Source organism: Meleagris gallopavo, chromosome Z, assembly GCF_905368555.1.
Source record: "Meleagris gallopavo chromosome Z, MGAL_WU_HG_1.1, whole genome shotgun sequence".
In the NCBI taxonomy this organism is placed as follows: domain Eukaryota; kingdom Metazoa; phylum Chordata; class Aves; order Galliformes; family Phasianidae; genus Meleagris; species Meleagris gallopavo.
Genome location: NC_139435.1, coordinates 10,535,416 through 10,559,145, shown reverse-complemented (window position 1 = coordinate 10,559,145; position 23,730 = coordinate 10,535,416). Strand labels below are relative to the sequence as shown.

General features: G+C 38.5%; 1 protein-coding gene across 5 annotated transcripts in view; it reads left to right on the top strand.

Moving 5' to 3' along the window:
- Positions 1–23,730, top strand: part of ADAMTS12 (ADAM metallopeptidase with thrombospondin type 1 motif 12) — a 175,755-nt gene that overhangs the window by 4,258 nt on the left and 147,767 nt on the right. For all 5 annotated transcript variants that reach the window (XM_085212861.1, XM_010725311.4, XM_019610350.3 and 2 more), the window contains exon 2: positions 1,102–1,463. In XM_085212861.1, the coding sequence (XP_085068987.1) occupies positions 1,102–1,463 (362 nt within the window). The remainder of the gene's footprint in view (positions 1–1,101; positions 1,464–23,730) is intronic.

The window sequence follows — 23,730 nt, the reverse complement described above, 5'->3', positions numbered from 1 at the left end:
ATGTGCTGAGAAGTGTGGTGTGTGTTTTTCATTTTGTGTGTGAATGCATGTGTGTTTTGGTTTTCAATTGGGAGTATTTCAGTGGATGTATCTTGAGTGCACATGGCCTGAGGAAATACGAGCAGACATGTCCCATGCTGCAGCTAGTGGGGATAAAGGAGATATCTTCCTTTCCAAAGGCAATGAATCTAGACAGATAATCTGTCTAGGCATGATTTAGCCCGAGAAGCTTTGAAAGTGCAGTCAGTGGAGAGAGAAGTGTGTCTAGAAGTATTATCCTAACAGTCCTAGGGAGGAATAAATGGCTCTGGAAATTTATGAAGCAGGTTAATTATTTTGTTAATTGGCTTAATAAATGAGATGTAGTCACTTTGTGAATGAGTGACTGAGAAAGGAGGAATTGAAGTAGTATGCATCCTCACAATTTCTTTTTGATGTTCAGCCTGTGATTTCTTGGGCTGAAATCACTTATGCCAGCTGAAGATCCATCTTTTAGCTTATGAGTTCTTATGATTACATTTTACATAGTTTTATTATTTGCTTGGGACTTTTAAAGTTTAAACTAATTAAAAAAACAAACAAAACACCAGCAAGAAGTCAGAAACAGCTGTACTGTATCGTAGCAAGGGACAAGAAAGCCAGTGATGTTTTCCTCTGCTGGTTCCTAATTTCTTCTTCTAGATCCTGATAATGCATCCAGTCTTATCGTGGTTGGCAATCCTCATGCGAAATTGTATAGTTATTTCATTCTCCTTCAAACCTTTAAAATTCCTTCCTCTGCTGCAGCATCTGCCAAAGCTGAGGCTACTGATGTTCTTGCTAGTCCTGTAGCCCATCAAACTACCTAGTAGTGTTTTCTTTTATTTTTCTTAATTTATAAGGCTCTGTCTCCTACTTAAGGTGGCCAGGTTTCTGAATGTGTGGAGATATCTGAGCAGAGCCTTTTGTGCTGGGTATGCAAGATACAGAGTGTCTGCTCTTGTGCCAGTAGGATGGCTTGGTGGACTGCTGTCACTCCTGAGTTTTCCTTTAAACCACATGATCTCTGAGCAGGATTGCATTTACTCATTTTGCTTCTTTGTTTTTCCACGTTCATTTCAGGGCAATTTATCAAGACACTGCAAGAATACGAAGTGGTTGATCCAGCAAGAGTAGATGCAAATGGGCATTTTGTTTCTTTTAATTTACACCATCACATCTCAAACACAAGAAAAAAGAGAGATCTCGGCAAAAAAGAGAATGCAATATATTATAAAATTAACCACAAGGAGAAGGATCTGTTTTTCAACTTGACTATCCACATGGGATTTCTTTCCCACAACTACGTAGTAGAGAGGAGACGTGGCAACTACAGTCGTGCGAGGATTGCAATGCACTCAGGAGTTCCTTGCCACTTTATTGGCACAGTATTGCAACCAGGTTCAGGGAGCGGAACAGCAGCAATCAGCACTTGCAATGGCTTGGTAAGTGATGTGGGGCTCTGGGCTAATTTTGGTGTCATTGGAACCGAGTATTTATGAGCATTTATGAATGTGTATGCTTAAAAACTGGATGAATCTATCCAAAACTTTAGTGACATAATTCTCTAGAAGAATCAATTCAGTATTTTGAGTGCAATTTCTGAAAAAGAGAAACAGGAGGTCAGAAGCTGAAGCTGAGGACCCTTGGGGTTTACTATGAAAACTTTACTTTTACTGTTTTTTTTCCTCCAATACTCTGAAATTTTTGCTGTGATTTGAAGCTGTTTAAATATCTACTCCTTGCTTTGAGCCTGTTAGTTGGAGTGCCTTTGCTGTGCACCTGGAATGCTACTCTTCCAAAAGGAATGTAGCTCAAGTGCACCAAAACTTCTTTACAAACCAAATCAGCAGATTATAGTTGGGGACAGATAAAGAACTGTATTGTAACTTCAAAAATAAATGTTTGGGTAGGTGAAACCTTAGCCAGGGCTTTAAATTCAAACCTGAATCAAATGTAGGCATCCTTCATTCAAAGGAATACTTCCAAGTCTAGAGATTGAAGTTTTGTATTTCTCAGTAAGCTGTGGATCAAAGTGAGATAAGGAAGTGGAATCCTTGGTTTTGCTGTGCTTTGTTTTTTATCAGTACTGTAGCTCAGGTTTCTAGTTCAAGAGGAAGAGGCTGTATGTATCTTGTTGTGGAGGGGAATAGGAGACAAAGTGCCTGTATGTGAATAAGGTGATGTTTTAGGGAGCTGTGTAAAATGGCACATAGACTGTGAGAGGCAAAATACAAAGGGCTCTTAGAGTATGCAAGCAGAGTGGAGTATGCAGGCAGTATGTGCAGCTGGCATGTGCTTTGAAGACTTGATCCTGGTGTGATAATTGACAGTAGTTTAAAGTGGATAGAGCAGCATATTGACCCCTCTTGACCAATGCATCTTGGCCTGCAACAGGTTAAGGAATGGCGATTCACACTTAAGCCTGAATTCCTCAGCAAGGTGTCTGTAAAGTATATCTGTTCCCTGCCAACCTATTAGTATCCAAGTGAATATATTTCTGTTGGACTATTACTTGGTCAATCCCAGCAGGAATAGAGATCAGGAGTCTCCTTGGAAATTCTTTCAGTGGGGACCAATTTATGAAAACCTCCCTGAATCTCCTTGTGGTTGAAGGATCTCTAATGTAAAGGTGGTATGAAGATAAGATTAGTTTCTTTGGTTAATTCGTCACACGCTTTGCTGAAACATCTTGGTTAGTCACCCTTAGAATGCAAATTTGAAAATGAAACAATAGAACTTCATTATGCCTTCTGAAGCATTTTGTCCACAGTAAGGATTTAAAGAATAATTTCTTTAATTAAATCATAAAGTCAGCCTGATAATATAGTTGCAGCTACAAACTTTTTGAAGCTTACTTTGATTTGAGGTTTTTCAAAGCAGTTGGCTAGCAGGCAGGCTGGGGGATTTTTGGCAAAGCACTTGTATCCAAAAAATAGTCTCTATTTTTTTTTTCCAAAACTAAAACTTTGAAGACACAGAATCATAAATTAATTCAGATTGCAAGTGGCCTTAGGAGAAAACCACTGTAGCTTTGATGGGGTGATTTATGAAGTTTGAAAATCACTATTCTGAAGAAGTTTCAGTAGGAGCTGGGTCTGAATCTCTTAATACCCGTAAGCACCACAAGGAGAGGAATGTAGTTTTTCTTGTCTTTCCCCGATTCTTCATAAGAGACTACATCACATGAAAACATATTAATCCCTTTTTATCAGCGTTGAGAAATTGTCATGGTTTTATGATTACTGTTATGATTATTCCACATCATAGCAGCATGTAGTACACTGGGAGTTAAGGAGTTAATGCTCCAATTCTCCAGATGACTTTTCGATTCCGTTTCCATTCAGAGGGAAAGATAAAACTATTTGCAAGTCACAAGACGTGCCCCTTTCCCCATTTTTTTTTCCCCTTTTCTGCTCATCTCTGCAGCATATTTGCTCCCTAGTCATCTCGCTTCAGCATTAGAGTAAGACCTTCAGTTTTTGGACACTCGCTCATTTTATTTGATTTATTAGCTCCAATTCCAATTCTATTTTATTATATTGTGTTACCTAGCATTCCAATTATTAACTAATAAATTAACTTTCCTCCTCTACTTGTTGCCACTGTTTTGTTTTAGGCCCATCTCCCTATCCTTTCTCTCTTTTCCACTTCCCCCTTTACTGGGGGCATGAGTCCATGAGTCCCTCTGCCCTATTAGTCTCGGAACTGAGCCCAAACAGCCCTCATGAGCTAATGGATAATTAGAGCTCATAGATTTTGCTCTTCAGCACAATATCTACTTCTGCTTTTTTTTTTTTTTTTTCCTTATTTTTTCTCCTCCTACCTAGGAAATACTGTGTTTTTCCACTAAAAATACATTTTCTGTTTATTCTTATGAGAGAGGGAAAACTAACAATAGATAAACACCACAGCATGGTTAAACATTACTTGAGAAACCAGAAAACTATCCCATGAGGAGAAATGATAAGCTTGTTTACTGTAGGAATTCTGAAACAACTTTATAAGAGTAATATTAAATTGGACAAGTTGATAAGTGTCTCCAGTGCTGAGATGTGAAGAACAAGATGACAAAACAGTGTGGTTGGAAGATAGCTGCTTCCCAGAGTGTGATTAGGCAGCAGTAACTGCTGTGGTTATCCAGTACCTTTCATGGGTCAGGGCCAGGCTCAGATTCAGCACCTCAGCTTACCACAGAAAACTGTTTTCTATTTTCTATCTCCCTTTGCTTTTACTTTGAAATATACTCCTATTTCCATTGGCTGTGCTGTTATGAGCATCACTTGTACAATGATTATATAACTCTTATTTGTAACATATATCAGAATCAAATTTTCTCTTGAATAAACCATGTAAATGGACTGAACAACTGTAGTTTTCAGTGGAGCTTCTAAGTCACATTAACAAGTATGAGGTTCCATCTGGAGTACTGTGTCCAGGCCTAGAGTCGCCAGTGCAAGAAAGATGCAGAGGGTGGATCTAGAGGAGGACCACTAATATAATCAGAGGGCTGGGGCACCTCTCCTGTGATGAAAAGCTGTGGGAGTTGGGATTGTTTAGCTTGGAGAAGTCATCAAGGAGACCTCATTGTGATCTTCCAATACATGAAAGAAGCTTACAAGCGGGAGATGGACAAGATTTTTACACAGGTAGTGATAGGACAAAGGGGGATGGAATTAAAATGAAAGAGGTGAGGTTTAGGGTAGATGTTAGGAAGTAATTCTTCACTCAGAGGCTGGTGAGACACTGGCGCAGGCTGCCCAGAGAAGCTGTGGTTGCCCCCTCCTTGGAAACATTCAAAGCTGGACTTGATGGGGCCTGGGCCTTCTGATCTAGTGAATGGCAACCCTACCCATGGCACGGGTATTGGAACTAGGCTTGGAGGTCCCTTTCAACCCAAGCTGTTCTGTGACTGTGAACTAATGATTGAGAAAGAGAAGAAATGTTTTCAAAACATGGGGAAAGCCTTTGCTCCTGATTTCTGTCAATATGGTGCTCTTTAGCTCGGGAATCATCATACTTGTGGCACGTGGGAGGAGAGCAGATATGAAATCTCTTTGGTATGGGAAAGTGGCAAGAGGAAGTAAAGGGATGAAATGTTTCTGTTCTTGTCCCACTGTAGAAAGAACATTTGGACATGTCCTGGCTTGCCATATAGGGCACACTTCTAATAATGCTTTGTTTCCATGATGCCTTTCAGCAAAACATTACAATGAATTTTTCGCAACACTAATGCCTTAATTCTGAATTGTGTGTTATTCCTTGTGTAGCAGTTCAGGTTTGTGTGAGCCTATCTTCCTAGTGGGAATGGGAGGGAACAAAGCTCAGAAGTAGAATGAATGAATCCTGAGTTCATGCACTGAGTCCTATAGAAGGGGGAGGTTAATTTTTCTCTGGTAATCTATCCTCTTCATTAGGAACAAGGCCCTCTTTTATTCGTCAATAGCTCAGTCACTGTTTATAGAATTTTTAGTTGACAGCGTCATAAAGGCTTTGTTTCCTTGACACTTGTTGTCAGTGGACACTTGTTGTTGGACATCTGGTAATGTTTTAATCTTCAAAGACTCTTTAAACGTTATCGTGGAAATGGAAGAGCAGTAGAAGAGCATTAGCATGGAAATTAAAAATGGTCTGTACCTTGTAGCTGGTAAACTCTTGGGCCTTGCGAGGCATTGAATAGGTCAGCAGGTTGCCTCTGTCCTGATGGACGTGATTGTTTACCAGAAGTGCTGCTGTTGTTTGCTGCCCAGGCAACAACAATGCTGTACAAAGTACTGTTTGCTTATTTGTTCCTCCTCCTGCTTCCCCCAAATACGCACATAGTTTTCCTTGTAAGTGGTGAGCAAGCAAATCAGACCTCTTGGCTGTACACAATTGGGTCAAGTCTGCTGCTTGTGCTCAGGAATTTCAAGATTTTCTCCTCCTCAGTTCTTCCTTCTGTGCCCAGCCACAGACGGGACAGTCATCTGTTAGCTCTTCTTGATGCTCTGTGATAGCTTTTCTTTATATGGCAGCCAGTGGGAGATGTACCAAGGAGGTCCTCTCTCTGCAGATTGGTGCATGCTCTGATGCTTGCAGCAAGCTTTTCACTGAAAAGCAGAATTGCGTTGGGTTCTGCTCATGTGAAACTGTTCTTATTGTGGCATAGCACCACTGTATGAGACCTGAAAACAAACTCTAGCACATACAGAGTGCCACCTTTCATCCTAATCTCCATTCATCAGTATCATTTTCTCTTTCAGTCTTGCTTCAGTTTTGAGAAATACAGCATGATCACTTTCTCCTATATCCCAGAAGGTTTTTCTACTTAGTATGAGATACCTTTTTGATGCTGATCTGCAGAGTATCATCTTTGTCCCACACTGAAGAGTCCTGAGCAGATACTACAACAGTATTGCACTGATAGAGTGTTCTGCATGATTAGTTTGATACCACTATTCTAGACTTTCCACTCTTGTGGATGTAGAAAGCTTGCACCTGGTTGACAGATTTTGCAAAGACAATGTTTTCTTTAGAGAAGATTAGGAAGTAAAGAAATCCCTAGAACACTTTAATAACATTTTGTCTTAAAGTAATAGACAAAATACATCACATAACCACCTCTACAACTTTCAGTTTGTGAGGTTTATTCATTGTGAAGAATGTGCCTGTTAACCTACAAAAGGTAGCTCTACAGCCTTGCAAAACTCCTGTTGGGCAAATTTTGCTTCTTTAGTCCAGAAAAATGGCAATGTTTTTCTATTTCACTGTAGTACACTTGTGGCCAAAAACTGTTTCTCTTCAAGAGCAAGTGGATTTTGACAATCACAAGTGGATAGGTTTTTGGCAGCGCAGAAGTACGCTTCAGGAAAGATCACATTTCATTTCTCCTTAAGTTGCTCTTATGACCGTATGAATTTTGATTCAGTACTGTTCCATCACATGGAACTGTACAGCCCCATAACATATTTGAGAAAACATGGAGTTTTGGTGGTTCTTATCTTAAGAGATGCTGATGGTAATGAATTGAAGCATATTACACTGTGCTACTTCAACAAGGAAGCTCCATTCCAATCTCCATGCCCTTCCAGATAAGTACACAAGTATTTTTCCAGGAGTCTCTTCCCCTTCTCTCATTCCTCCTGCTTTAAGGGCATCTGTCACTTCTTTCTTTGCAGTACTCCAGCCTTATAGTATTTGGTGAATGGTGCTTGTGGTGAGAAATATGGCAGGTGATCTATTTGCCAGCTGTACCTCCTTGTTTAGATGTCAGTGAAATCTCTGCAGCATCCTCTTTTGTCTTGTCCACACACTGGAGCTATGAATGAGGAGTCTGGAGAATGCCAGGCATGAAAGTGATCTGCCTACCCTTTTTTCCCTGGGGTGGGGATTTCTCCATGCCTAGATATAGTGAAGTTTGTGAAGTCTGAATGTTGAAACTTACTTGTTCTGCCATGTGTAAAGAGGGAAAGACCTACTCGGTAACTCCCTAAGTCTCTTTAATGTGTGCTGTACATTTCTTATTTGGGCAATAGTATGAAGCATTTTATAAGCAGAAAAAAATCACACAGTAAATCCAGTATTCCCTGGGCATCTGTCCTATGTCATGCTTTGTTTTCCACCCTTTTGTATGTAATAATAAATATCTGGATATTCTCCTTGCTTGCCTTGTGTTGTGGGTTGTTTTTTGTTTTGTTTTGTTTTATTTTTAAATTTTCCTATGAAAAACATTCAAAAGTAGGGTATGTTGTGGGTGGTGCTTTCTTTTTGTTAAACAGATAAATCATTCAAATTTTCAATAGCATTTATTTCAGTACTTCAACATCATCCTCTTTCTTTGTGTGTGAAATCCAACTTATCCATCTGCCAGCTCCCTTCCCCCCACTCTTTTGTCTGCAAAAATACTCTAATTGACAGGTCAAATGAATCTCATCTGTGATCTCAATACATGAGAATCCAGCTGTGTTGGTGGCTCCTGGTCTTGGCCTTATCACCTTTGACCAATGTGAAGTTGCTGCCCTGGAAACTGTGTTTGGCTGCTGCTCTTACAGTGTTGTTACATATCAGTGAATCTGCCATTGACTGGCTACATTAAAGTACAAGTTAGTTGCTAGTAACTGGTTTGAATGGAATGTCCAGGATTAGACTGCCTTGCTCCTCCAAGATGTCCGTCTTCTGTATTTTCAGAAAAAAGTTATTTATTGTATAGTTTTAAGAAATCTCATTCTGTTATTTTTAACTCTGTGGCTACTTGCTATATGATCTAGAATATCATTATAAAACTGTGCTTTCCAATCATGCTTCTGGTTTCCATGAGTCTATCTAATGAATTGTCTCTGTGTGTATTTTTGTGGTTTCATGTATTTTGTTGATTTTTTTTTCCCCGTGAAAATCTCCACTCATGATTTCATGTGTGGTGTTCCTAATAAAAAGCTTATAATTCACTTAGGGAAAGCTGTGGGTGTGTGACTTCAGACTACAGGTTTGTAACCTAGCAGTAAAAAATACACTTAATGCCTTTTTCTGCTTGATTTTGTAATGCTATGAGGTTTGTAAGATTATCTGTTCCCTATTTTAGTATCTTTGCAAGTTTTCTGGCCAAACTCAGCCTGATTTGTAAGAGAAGTAGAGGAATCAGATACTAAGTTCTCACAAATTTTGCTGGTACAGATGGGATCTTTTGATAAATGAAATGATTGATAAACATACATTGGTGACCAGTAACTCAGCAGAACTGTAACTTGCTGCTGAGGATGATACAGTGCTACCTGTGGCCCAACTGGAAGTGAGGAGGGCTTGAAGAGGAGATTCAAGAGAGACTGGAGAAAACAGCTTTAAGAAGGGAACAGGAGCATGTGGGAAGCAAATCTATGGAGAAACCAGGTTTTGATTGTTCTGCTGTGTATAATTTTTTTTTAATCCATTTTCATGACGCTGAAAGGAAGCTTGCGGATTAACTGAATTGTTTTCCTTGGTTGCCATATGAACAATGTGCTGTACCTGCTGCCCATCATAGCTTATGGATTGTATGTAATCACTGATGATGAGCATAAGGGGAGGAACTCATGCTTTCTTACATGCCCAGTGATGCATATAATGTGACATTAATAAGGACAAATCTCACCAATTGTATGCCCTTTTTTTTCCTCGCTGTTCAAAAGAAAAACAAAAGTACCATGAGAAGTTTGTCTTGCTCCTGTTCTGTGCAGATAAACAGTGGCAGTAAGTTAGGTGGTAAACAGCAATGGGAGTTATAAACAACAGAGCAAAATACATCATCTCCACTGCTTGCGTTTAGAGGATAGATGACTACTGTTGCTTACAGCGCAGCTCTATGAGCGTGGCTTCTGCTGGAGATCAGGCCCTGCTGCCTCAAATTGTCTGCTGGAGATGAGCAGCTGCAGGCCCTGAGGTGGGTCAGTAGCAGGGGCTATTATATATATATAAGGTTTATTATATATATGTACATCAGATGCACACCTAAATGTGTATGTAGCTCTGTCTCGTGCTTTTGCATTAGGAAGACTTCTGTGTTATTCTGTGTACTGGTTATTATTGAGTCATGCCCAAGTGCCCAAACATGCTGGGTTTCTCTAGCAGCTGAGGACTTTCCCAACCCATTTTTAAATTGAAACAGATTTCAAGTAGTCACTAATTTAGGATGGGATAATTATGTGCTTTATGTATATGCTGGCTCCCTACCACGCTCTGGTTAGAGACTGATCTGAAATTGCAAGCTTCAAAAATAACTAATTAAGTAATAATAATAATACTAATCTGGTCGTGTTGTCTAAGCAGTGGCTATGTTTAAATACATCAATTGTTTTCCAAGTTGCTCTAATGGCAAACGGAAAGTTCCTAGTGAAACTGCTTAGGCTTCTGGATACCTGTAAATACTAACAGTAAACCTAAATCTGTTGTATGCTTATGCAAATAAATACATATGTATTCATATTTTAAATATATGTGTCTAAAATACTGCTTGATTAGAGCTCAATTATCTGTTTAATTTGATGCGATATTGATTTGACTCATTTCCTTCTCTAGAACTGTCATGGACCAAATCTGCTAAGAGCAAAAGCACGGAGGCTATTGGTAGGGCAAAAAAAGGGTCTGTTTCACCCAGCATCCTCTATCTAACAATGTTTGCAAGTAAATAGCTGGGGAAGAGTAAGATGAGAGTAGTAGGACATTTCCATAGTGTTCATCTTTGCTTCTGTTTTCAGCTTTCATCAGACTTCTTGATATATTTCTTGCATGTTTTCATTGATGAATCTCCTAACAGATTCATCTTTCAGGTACTTTCTTGGGCTCCCCTACACATTTAAAACGGTTCAGATATAACTTCTTTTGTTTTTACAAAGATTTCTGTCAGCTTCTTCTTAAGTCTTCTAAAATTACTGTCTTAGAGGAGAGAATGAACCATCAAACATTGATTACAGTGGCTTTGATTCAGTGGAATAGTATATTTTGTGTAAGCCTTTTGTTCTCAGGTGATTCTGAACACCCAGTACTTCTTTTTTTGGTAGCTGTTAAGCTGCTGTATACAAGCAACTTTTGCTATGAAGATGTCAGCTTGGGTTCCTGTTTCTCCAGAGCAGCAGGCAGGTCCTTAACATGCACAGAGAGATTGTTTCTCTGCTGCCTTTACCCCTTTGCTATGCCATAATGTACCACTTTCCATCAGTCTTTAGTGAATTCTTACCTTTGTGCTTTGCCTTCTTGGTAAATCATCATGAATGCTCACCACCTCCCAGGCAGCTATGTCTGCAACTTGTTATCCATAGCTATAGGAGTATTTGGAGACTAAAATGTGAGTTGTTGCTTGTCTTTGCATAGATTGTGTTTCTGAGCTCAACTTATCAGAGGTTTTGTTATAGAGTTCTTTCCAGTCGGCAGTTCCCTATCACAGGAGACAGTTAAATGAAAAGGAAAGGCAAGACAGAACTATATTATATCCTGTGTAACAGACTCTAATTTTTAATCAAAAATGTTAATGCAAGGAAAGTTGCCATGAAGAAGGAGATCTGCTTTTGATTCCTTTGCAATATCATTACATGTCCATAGCTCTGGAGCTTAATGGAACTTAATAGTACAAGCAAATATTTTTCTTCATTCTTGTTACCTGTAGTTTATGCCTTCATTTTCTATTCCCCCAAATATTCTCTGAGTTTGAGTTTATTAAAGAAATGAATCAAGATCTAGCCAGGTCTACTGTCTTTATGATTAGATCAGATCAAGCGAATAGTGGATTAAGTATTAGGGGACAAAGCTTGTTTGCTTTTGGAAAAAAACAATTTCTAAGTAATTTATTTTCCCTTTGCAGCAAATCCTTTGTTAGAAATTAACATGCTTCTACATTTGCAAGAGGAAATATAAATAATTTGTATTACTATAAGAACTCACCAGGAGGATTTGTGAAGCAGAAATAATAACTGGAGGTAGTTTTTAACTGTTACTGAACTGTTACATTGCAGTTCATGGATACCATTTGAAAGAAGTCTCTACCAAAAATTAGACTATCAGTGAACTTCTAGTAACTTCAGATAACTACACGTAATTTGTAGAGTTTTGTCACTGAACTCTGCTTTTTTTCTCCATGCTGCTTTTCCCACGTGCCCACATCATATAACTTCAAGCGAAAATTCAGTTACATCTAGAATTAAATTCTTATTTAGAATTTTATCTCCTGGTATGCGGTTCTGGATACCTTCCTAAATAAAAGCTAACAAACCCAGTATGTTTTGGACTTATGAAAAGTAATGGAAAATTCTCCCAGCTTGTTTGTTATATTCTTTTAGATTATCTCAATCTGCACTTTTATTTATTTATTTATTTATTTATTTATTTATTTTGGAGGAGGAGAAGGGGTGGGAACTGACAGAAAAAATCCACAGCTTTAAAGTACTTGGAATTCAGAAATATAACAACAAATTGTTGTTCTCAGCGCACAACCTTCATTAATCAGTCTCTGAATAGGCACCTGTTGCTTTTGGGCTAGATGTGAGGGCAGACAAATTAAAAGAATTTTCTTTGAGCTGTGTTTCTATCGTGGAAATACAGAAAACCCTCCTTATTTCAATCTCCAATATGGAAGAACAAATTATATTGCAGTGGTGCCAAACAAATGTATCTATGATCTTTGATGTTTTGAGTGTTAGATGGTTTTCTTACGGTTTGTACAACTGCCTGTGTAGTTCCAAAGATTTTTACATTTTTGTTACATTTTTGTTTTCCCCTCCGGTCCTTCAAATGAAAGAAAACTTACATAGGCGATTCTTTTTGGAATTGTCACTTGCTGGTAATGACATTTTAATACACCAGAAGTTCATCAATCTTACATCATAGCTGCCCTAGACACTCTAGTAAGCAGTGCTGAAAGTATTTTTGTTGTGCTGCCCAGGTGCTGGAGGGGCTGTGTCTTGAGATATTAATAGTAGTAGCATCTGTGGAAGCTGCAGACTTAAAAACATTTAAATTTAAATTCAGTTTGGAGCTGTTAAATCCACAGTAATCTCAGTACTGTGACTGCTCTGACCCTGCACAACTCTCCCAAATGCAGGCAGTTAAATGAAGAAGGAGCTTTGATAAAAGTTCTTGGTGGGTATAAAATGTCCTTCACTGCTCCTTTGTGCCTCATATCATAGTGTGGAGCCTTTTTTGTGCAGGACATGAATGCAATACTAGGCTGTAAGTTTTCGAATAATGACATTACATTGGATATGGAAAAGGCAGGTGAGGAATGTGTATGAAAGCCAGAGGGTTGAGCAAGCACCTGCAGACATGACATGCCTGGCTCTTCAAGTGCAGTCGTGCATGAGAGGACTGCATTTTTTTCATAATGTGATTTTTATTTTTTTTTAATGCCTTTTCTGTAGCACAACTGACACAAAAAAGAAGCACGTTTGAAGGAGTGCAGTATGATGGCAGGTGGCTGACAGACTAACTGGGGTATGGTATAAAGTGAAGAATAATGTAGTATAAAACCAATCAGTCCCAGCACTGTGCCTCACACAGGACACCATTTGGATATCTCTGGGATGTGCAGGTTTCTGGTATGTGTTCCTTCAGGAAAGGGAAAATATAACATCTTGGAAGAACTTCAAAGTTGACTCAAGAATGCTCACAGTGAATCCTGCCCACTGATGCCCAGAGGAGATATCTTGTATGTAGTGCCTCTTTATCACTGCAATTAAAGTGATAGTGGCTTCACGCCACAGGCACTGGCTTTGTACTGAAGTGTCATATACAAAGGAGGAAAACATGAATGAAAGAAAACTGTTCATTGTAGCATCACTGAAATGTTTGCTTCCCCTTCTGCCTTGCCAGCTCTGCAATATGGCTTGTTGTACCAGCTGCCAGAGTAAAATTACCCATGTAGTTGCTGTATTTCATCTGCACTGTGCTCTAGCTAATACTTCTTTCATCTGTGGCTCTATAATGTCAAGGAAGATTATCTCTGTATTTTGTACTTACCGGTATTAAGCATGTAATATTTGCCCTTCTCAGTCTTTCTGCTGTGTTAAATCACACAAAAAAAACAGGACGAGGAAACTGTGCTTGTCTTACTGAGGCATTGTAATTTCGTATATATATATACCATTTTTGAATAGGTAAGAATTTTATGTTTCTGAATCTGCTGTGTTATTGCTTCTTTTTTTCACAGTGGACTGTCAGGTGTGACATTCTGCTAGCTTAAAAAACATTTTTATATTGTTTCAAGTAAGATAATAAAGTACTAGATTTAATACTGGAGCTCTTAAATCTATTGGAATTGCATGCAGTAATTTCTAGTTGTGAACTTGTGCTGCAGCTTATGGGCCCGATTTTTGTTTCTGTAGATCCATTCTATTATGGGTGCACATAATTTTCAAAAGGGAAAGTGCTTGATAGTGATGAAGTCTAGAAAGTTAGTAGCTAGAGGGATAAGATACTTAAAAGCTATGGAGCTTTGTTTAATAATTTTTTTGGAAGCTCAATACAAATGACAATTCATAATTATTGTTGTCTTATGTGAACAAAAAAAGGAAAAAGAAGCTACTGGAAATAAAGATTTAGAATAAAAATAAGTGAACAGAAAAACAAATCTTTTCTTGAAAATGCAATGACTGCTGGTAAGGAAGGAATTAAAATTAACACTGGAAAGATGACAGGAAAAATGGTTCTAAGCAAAAATTGTCTTGAAGAAAAACTTGTCAAAGGTCCAGAAATTGAGAACTTTTTCAAAGTTTTCAGAATCAGGAAGTATTCCAATGATTTTTCTTTCAAGGTCTGTGTTTGGCTGAGAGTGAAAGAAATGATTGGAGGAGATAAGGCTGCAACAGAGAAACTCTGTTACTCAATGAAAAATGATATCTCACCAGCCATGAGGCACTATCTGTCACTTAAATTGACTTTAGAAAGTGGATAAATATGAGACAATTAGTACGGCAATATAGAAAATAGGTCAAATGTGCAATTGGTGGAGAAAAAGTTTACTCTGTATGTGATGAAAATGTGGTCTTTGATTCAGGAAGTTCCTATGTGGAAGATTGCCAGAATATCTGGAGGTCAGGGATTGTGTCATTTCAGTCTCGCATAGTTCTTATAGCCTTTCTGTAAGAGCATGAGTGTCTGAAGGGCTCTGTGCTGTAATTCGTGTTAGCCATTCTTGTGTTCCTGCAGCATGAGATATTTACCAGCTTTTCATCGAGCTAGAGTATTGTTGCAGCATATCTTTTTAATAACTTAGAAACCCTCATCTTCAGTGTTGAGTTGTGCATAGCAGAGAAGACAGTACCCGACTGCCATGAGATTTCAGGATTTCTTTTGAAAGCTAAGTCTTCCTGGCTCTATCTTCGATGTTATCTCTAGATGTCTTTTTTTGTTCTTTGGACCTCAGATTTTTATCTGTGTTTAAGTCCTGTCTGTGTCTATGCTGATAACAGAATATTTGAACGGCGTTGTCTACATATTTTCATTTTTCATTTTCATTTTCTTCTTCATTTTCCTAATAACTCACAAATGAAGGAAAACTGTGTTTTTTCCCTCACAGTTTTTTTAAATGGTCCATTTAGAGTTGCTCATTACTTTCTGACAGCCTTTGTTATGACTTTATGTATTTTAATTAAAATAAAGCCTGGTAGCAGATATTTGGGAAAAAATGACAAGAATATTTAATGCTTCTTTCATTACAGCACACAGAGAAAGCTACTGTTATTTCTTCTAAGTAGGATCACAGTCTCAACAGCTAGAAAAAGGATAAATTAAAGCAGTACAGGCTTCTCCTCACACAGAGAAATGCATGGTTCTTTTCTGCTAGCAAAGCCACAGGGAGAGCATGCCACCTGTTCATCCAATTAAGTGTTCTCTATCAACTGAGGAAATGGATTTCACTTAGCTTTGGAGAGGCGTTCAGAAGTCTGAGAATAGTAGTATTTCAGGAAAAATGAAGTGGTATTTCAGGAGAGCAATAAAACTTAAACATTCATTATCACTTGGAGGGGCAATCCAAATCTAAGGAGGGAATGAAACTTGAGTGTAAATTAACTGTGACTAACTGCAAACTCCCTGCCTGCATTAATTATTATTGTCTTCCAAGAAAAGAGCTGAAAGTGTATTGAGAGACCAAACACAATGACTTCTTATCCAGGTGACCTTTTAGGCTATCAAATTCGTGTTGTAGCAGTGCTCTGAGTGCTTTGGTTTTCATTAGAACAAAAGGTGATCTCCAATTCAGTAGCACTATCTTTTTGGTTATTCTTCTTTAGGAAAGATGGTAGAGCAGATTTTGAGATAGTTTTTCTTGTCATGCACATGAATGTTGCATTATACGGTGCCTGCTCCAATTAAATTGATTATCGCAACACTTCTCAAGAAAAGCATGCTATAAGCTCCTTGAATGACAGGTATTATGTAAACCAACCACCCTGCTTGTGTTCCACTTACTTACGGAGACCAAAGTTAGCAAAATTGAGTTGTATTTTTCACTCTTGGATAATCATTCCGTGTTTTCTGTTTTCTGAAGAGTTCTTGGGAGTTTCTTAACTCTAGGTTCTGGGGCTGCTTTTATTTATTTATTTGTTTGTTTTTCTTAACACTCCTGGAACAAAATTAAAGAATTTTAATGAAATTTATGTAAGACCCAAAGTGGGAAGATCTCATCAGTACAGAGATCAACTAGGATGTTGTTTCTCTAAAATAGATAGTGTCTGAATTGAAATTCCAGGGAGGAGAATTCAAATGTCATAGCCTAGAATGTTTAATCATAAATTTGACAAATAATAGGAATTTGCATTCAAAAAACATTCTTTGGTTTGAGATATAAACTAAGAATTAAATACACTATCTGATGCCAACATAGCTTATTACTAACATGATATTAACTTGCAAAATGTCATAAATGATTTTAAGCTGATCAGAGATTAGAAAAATAGAGGAAAAATATGTTCAAAGTTTTATTTAGAACAAAACAGACATCACCGTTTGAAAAAAATGGAGGAAGAATGAGTGGGATGTATTATATTCTACTATTTCTTGGTGTCTGCAATTGTCCGTTCTTGGAAATGGTAGGGTGGAAGGTGTTGATCTGAGTCAGTCCTGCTTTTCTTACATGAGACTTAGTTTATATGATGGAGAACTGGCAGCTGGATCTGCTAATTCAGGGTTTTCTTTCAAGCTTTTTTTCTACTCTAGCTTTGCTAGAGTATTGGTTTGGGTGCTCAGAGCAGAGAGTTTTGTGAGGATTCACAGACTCTTGGAACACGCAGGCTGACATTCTTGGAAAACAGACAAAGAGTAAACAAGCTTTGAAGTTAGAGCAAAATCAATTATTTGACTGCGGAAGATGATTTAGGCATACATGAACAAATGAGGGTGGGATTTCGAGAAGGCAGGACACATCCTGTTAGCACTGCTCTGATATCTGATGATAAGCATCTTATATCCTTCACAAGCAATCTTCATTCACTTCATCTTTATCATTTTTTAAAGTTGTGGAAGCCAAAGCGAGTGTAATCCTCTGAGGCACAGTGTGACTGCATTTGGTATGAGTCTAGGTAATGGAACGTATATAGATAAATAAAACCAGCGCATTTCCAAAATACAGCCAAAATACAACTCAAAATACTTCTGAACCAAAAGAGACACCTCATGTGAGCTAAACTAACATACCCAAGGCTTAAATGAAGGGAAACAGGATAAAGAAGAGATAAAGGAAAGGAAGAACATAAAGGGGGAAAAAAAAGTGTGGGAGGGAAGAAAAAAGAGGAGTGTTGTTTATGTAGGTGATTACAGAAAAGATCTTGGCAGCCATAAAGTTCATTAAGTTGCCTGGGATCTGTTATACATCCTGCACTGCCTCAGTTTCTGTATATAGAATGAAAGGAGAGAGAGCCAAGAACTGTTCTTCCAACGTTTGTGTCAGGAAGCACTTAGCAGCAGTGTGCATCAGGAGAATCTGCTTGCAAATGGCTTTATTTGGGAACATAGTTAATTAGGGAGAACACAGCAAAACCTTAGAAACTGCTTAACAGCTTTTAAAACAATAGCAAAATAACCAAAAGGCACTCTGCTTTCCATTAGACTCATAGCATAATAATAATACTTTCAGCCACAGGCAGCAAGATATGGGTACCGTAGCATTGCTCCTGTGGCAACTGGCAGAGCACTAGCCTCTGTCTGGCTGATTCTGGCAGAAAACATTCTTGGCAAAAAGCACCCTTGAAACTGACTTTTTTCAGGCGGCCCTGTCTGCCTTCCCACCTGGGAAATTCTGTTCCCTAGTATTATATGTTTCTGTACTGATCACTGGTGATAGACAGTGGGGGAAAATGATACACATCCTGAAAACAGGCTTCACATGACAACATCTCTGTCTGATCACTCTAGGTCTGCTCAAATATTATCCTGTTCTGATCAGATTTCTGCTCAGCTTCTCTGCTCCAGGAGACCCAAAGTGTCCAGCTCACAGAAGTAGAAGAGATCATCTCAGTGCTATGGCATGTGAAGGGTGCAGTGCTCATGGCAGTATGTGTGTTGGCATTTGGTGCAGTAAAGTGGGGGAGGTAGGTATAAGCTCCAGACAGGACATAGAAATATTTTTATAACTTCTTTCATTGTCGCATTCTGAAATGAACTGCCATACTTCCAACTGGCACAAATACATTGTACACATGCCCACTGTGGAGTGCAGCTTCTGGGGAACAGTGGTCGTGTGGTGTACTCTGCTGCGTGTGGCCAGAGCCACATAAAGGCAGTGTCTGCATGTATTGGTATTCTGGACTGAGTGCAGAGAGTTTCTGATTTGTTCAAGCAGGAAGCACTAAAGAAGTCCGTGGTAATTTTACTTAAAAATACCAAGCAAGAAAAAGGTCCTCCTAATGTTTTCCATTTAGTCCAGTCACACTATACTGACTGTGTTCTGTGTCCATTAGGAATATGCATTAGAATATGTAATGCCTAAATTAAGATCTGTCTTGACAAATCTTTGCCATAACTTTGTTTTTTCTCTTTTTGAGATGCTAAGATACTGATGCTAAGTAGCTTTGTGAGTGCAATTCTGTAATGCAATGCCAGCTTCACTGGGTGTGACTGTCATCTGCCATACACTGCTATATGTGGTACAGCTCAGCTCTTCTTTGTTCATTGCTTGCTCTGGCTTCTGTTACTCCCTCTGACCACTGCTTGCTGCTGGGACTGACTGCTTGTGTGGCCTGTCTGGACTGAATACCAAGAGGGTGATGGTTTTGTAGGCATGTTGAGGCATCCTTCCATCAGTGTCATTCTTTAACACAAAGTGCTGTGGTGCAGCCCTTGTGTGGTGTCAGAAGTGTTGTAGAAGGCTTTTTGGGGGTAGAATTCTCATACATTACAGGAGTGTTAGTCTAAATACAGCCTCTGAATGTTGTAAAGAAATAGGCTCGAATTGCTGCCTATCATCTTTTGTTGGTATCTCCCAGAGAGATATATTTGCTTGTCTGCAAGAGAAGAGTAACCCTAGGCGCTGCCCAGAATACCCTGAAACTCACTGACTCTTTGTCCAAAAGGCTTAATTGCACTACAGCTTTTTGTACTATCACGTGTCTTTTTGGTATTGGTTTCATGAAGGATTCAAATTCTCTGCTTTCTATTGCTGAAACAAGATGTCTGTTACTCTACTTCATTATGTGATCACAATGCATTGGATTTGCAGACAGATAAACCTGGGCATCATATACTTGCATGGTAAATTCTGTAACATAAGAGTCACATTAGCTTTTGAATTCAGAGAATTACTTTCTGAAGAGTTTTCTAGGGCTGTAAAGGCTCTTGGGGACACCTTTCACTTTAAGAAGTTACTGGGAAAGTATGTCTGGCAGTAAACTATTTACTTTCTGGCTGGGATTCTGTTATGTATGGCTTACATTATGTTTAGTCAGACAGCATACATACTGCTGATTCTGAAGTCTCTGCTTTTTTTTTTTTTTCTTTTCTTTTTTTTTTTCTTTTGAAATATGAGTTTGTGCTCCAGGGGCTGTGCTAGGAAAAGAAAGGGGTGAAGATGATGCTGATAACAAGAAATTCTAATTGTTTTGCTCTGTGAGTGTTAGGCAACATCACAGAAAATACACTTGTAGTGCTTCCAGATCTGTCTTGTGCAGAAGGCTGAGACAAAGACCATCTTTGGTTTCCTGTATTGCTATACCATCAAAGAATGAAATGTGCTATCTCTGTTTTCTGCAGTAGCATAAAACTTAATGGCTGCCTTGTAACACAGTTCTTCATTTTCTATTATGCATCATTAGAGCAAAGATTTACCCAGAAGGGTAGTTTCATGCTGTCGTTACAGTAGGAAGAGAGACAGTAGTCCTGGTTGATTTGCTCAGTGGTTTCTAAATCATTGACTGTGACAGATTTCCCACCACCATCAGTAAAGTGAGTGGAATTGTTCATACTAGAGCCAAGAAGGGATGCTGAACTCAGAGATAGAAATGGAGTTGTGATAGTTACAGCAGGGTGAGCAGGTATAGCAGGTGTCCACAATCAATGAAACCCTTGCTACTTTTTCTTTGCTATCTCTATGAGCAGAAGCCAGTCCTCAGTCAAATCAGCCTTAAGCTTTCTGGCTTCCAAAACAGCACAGCTGGCTCCTCTGCCTGATCCTATGGTGTTGTCCTCTCTGCTCTTATCATCTTCCAGGAAATGTGTTCCCCTTCTGATGTCCCCTATCTTGTTAACCACTGCCCCAGATGATCAAATATATTGTGAAGTTATTTAAAATGGAAAGCTGTGAAATACAAATTAGAAGTGGTGCTTAAAATGCCTAGTGTTTGCATTTGCACATGACTTACAATGTACAAGGGCTATTTAAGCAGCAGTAGAGCAGCAGTTTGGCATAGTGTCTCCAGGGGGATTTGGAGTATGAGAACAGCAGAGATGTTTGTCAGAAGCAAAACAACACATCCTGAGCCATAAAAGCTCGTAAGGATATTTGCAAAAGGCAGGCACAGCTAAGGAACAAATTCTGTTTTTGTTGCTTGTAATAAGTAGCTCCTGACTGACTGAACTTCTTCAAAGTTCGTAAAGGGAATGTATGCTCATTTTCCTTTTTTCTAGTGCAGTGCCAGATTACAGAAGCTGAGAAGTTTCTTGGCATGGCTGGACTTTGGGAAGACTTTTAGAGAAGCCATATTTCTCACTTGCTGGCCAACTGCCCTTACGCCCCAAAGTTGGTCAGATAATGGGACCTGATGGGAATCAGGGTGCTGCCTGGAGAATGGAAGGAAGGGTGGCACAACCTGGCTTCAGAAGTTGCACTGTTGTTTCCTGCATCCTTCACTGTTACGTTACTATTCGATAGCAGGAATTAGCAGACTGAACTCAGACAAAGACGGTTGAAGTGAAAGTTGGAACAGCTGAACATCTCACAGCATTTATCTTCATTGTAACACTTCCATGCCTCTCTGGATTGTAAACTTTAGTTTGCAGACTGGATTCTTAACTCTAGTTTGCAGAGTGTAGAGGTGTAGAGGAGCTGATTTCACTCGTATCAAAATTTATATAAGACACCCATGATGCTGCAGATGCAAGGAGATAAATTTTGATATATGGCTGCAAGCTTCACCTCTCTTCTTTTGAATCACAAGAAGCAGCATTTGGCAGGTTCTTGACAGAAATGTGAATGTGAATGTGAAATGAGAGTTTAGTGTTTTCTGTACAGTACAGACCTTGCATTGCCTGTTTTTAAGACTTATGGTGGTTTTTGAATGATCTGTAGTAAATAATAAAGTCCAGTATTTTACTTCTTACTTGTCTTACTACTTAATTTGTCTGGCAGGGTCAATATGTATTGTGTTCCCACTGTTCTTGGAGGGGCTTTTTTGTTTGTTTGTTTTGGTGTGGGTTTTTTTTTTTTTTTAATTACTGGGCTGTCTTCTTATATAAAAAATACTTGAGTAGAAGTTTAGTTCTGATAGCAAGATGCAAAAGAGGAAAGTTGTGTTTCAAGATTAGATTGAGTTTGATTTGTTTGTTTTTTTTCCACTTTTTACTTCTTTATTCCTATTTTGATGTGTAGTGACTCGATGGGAATGATGTATTTCAGAAAGACTCTTTTCATGTGGAAATCTCTGGAAAAAAATTGAGTGTGATTGTCATCTAATAACAATAACAAACACTTTATGTTTTACAATAGGAGTTTAATAGAGAGAGAAGTTCAGGCTTTGCTGTGTTAGTGGCAATTATATGGTGGTTAAGTGGTGTTGTACATGAAGTCTGATATTTTGATATTATAAGATACTTCTTGTGCCACTCTTCCCTGTGGGGAGAGCAGAGTTGCATGAAGTTTGGGTGCTTGACATGGATGCAGTGAGCACCTGTACATCTGGTAGTCTTAGTATAAAGTTTTAAGGGATCTTTTTTCCATTTTCCCTTTCCTTTTGTGATCTTCTTTCTAGTAAGAAGGAAACCGGAAAAGGGTATGTTTCTCTTTTAGCAATGTAGTGGGTAGTAAAGAATCTTTTCCTCTCCTGTGCTTCACTGCCTTTGTGTTTATTTTCCTATTGCCCTATTGATATCTTGTATTTTTGCATGATAAAACCTACTTCTGCACTTCTATAAGAATGGTGGTACAAAAATATAGGAAAATGGCCAGTGTGACAGGCCAGGTGACCTTCCTTGGATACATGTAGCTTAAGAATGGACCATGAGGACTTCCAGGTTATCAGGAAAGCATTGAAAAGATGGGAAAAAATACTGAAAATTTTCACTAGTATTTTCTTCATAGGTGGCAGCAAAAAAAAAAAAACGAACCAAAACAAAACTGGAGGAAAAACCTTCTAAAATGTAAGGATGAGGATTAGTGAGATACTAGTGGTCTGTGAAAGTCCTGTTTTGGAAAGTGCTTCTGCAGCACTGTCCTGTATCCCATCAGAATGTTGCTACCAAACTTTTGTTTTGTAGATAGCCTTTTACAGCCGAAGTTGAGAGTAGCTGAAGTGGTAACAATTACACAACACTGAGCATTGGTTTTAAAGTTGAAAACATGTAAGGTTCTACAACTTAGTTGAAAAAATTAATGTTGAAAAAAAAGTGAAAGCCAGGGTAATAAAGGAAAACTTATGTAAAGAGAAAGCAATGCAAGCAAAAGTCTCCCCCAAACTCCACAGTGATGGAAAACAAACAAGCAAATAAAAAAAGTAACCTAAATACTAAAATAAACAAAACAAAACCTGCCAAACACAAAAGCCCACAAAAAAAAAAAAAATCCAGTAAATAGAAACAGACTGGTAAGAGGAAGACAAAGCCAAAAAGAAAGTAAACACCAGATTGAGATGTTGAATATCTTTGTATGCTCAAACAGCTGTAGATCCTTGGCAGTATATTGATACAGATTTCCTTGTGTATGGTGAAGCAAGAACATAGTTGTTCTAAACAATTTTCCATTTTTGTACCAGTGTTAGATAACACAGCTATTAAGTAATCAGCTGTGTAAAAATTATTTTTAAGAGTATTTTTATTTACATAAAATCCCAGGCATGTTAAGGGCAGGATCTGCAAGCCTGAGCAAGTGTTGTAATTCAATACAACATTTTCAGCATCTTCAGACCCAAAACAAGGAGTTCACGTCCACAATAGTTTGGGTTGTTTTCTTATTTATTTGTTTACTTATTTAAATCTAGTATGTATCTTTGAGTTTAAGGGAGAAAATATCTCCTTGCATATTGAAAATTTTAGCAGACCACAACTGATATTTGCTGAAATAAACCCGTAAGAAAGGCAGCAGGCAGTTGAAAAGAATTCCCTGGGTACCGAATCAAAGTTAATTTTCAAGAAGTTTAATGTGTAGAACTTTTCTGCAACCATGATGGTACTTCTGAACTTACTGGGAAAAACAGTAAGTTGTCCTTAAGACTGTGTTGAATTGAGCTTGATTTTAAACCTTTACAGAATGTTCTCTGTAGCTGACACACATGCCATGCTCTTTGTCCACTATACTCTGTTTTAAATATTCTGCTTGTGTCACTTCAGAAACACTTAACAGGGAATAGTAATTGAAGGTGTTGGGGACAGATTTAAGTGCTTTGAGATGTTGATTTCCAATAGTTGGTGTGTGGCTTTGCAAAGGCACTCTGTGTCCCCAAGAGTTTTCCTCTGCCTGAATGAAGATCAATGTAGCATTGGATTCGCTAAAATACGAAAGCTGGACAGAAGGGTGAAATAATGGTTGTTGCTGTGCCACTGAAAAAAAAAGCTCTAATTTTCTTTATTTCTAAG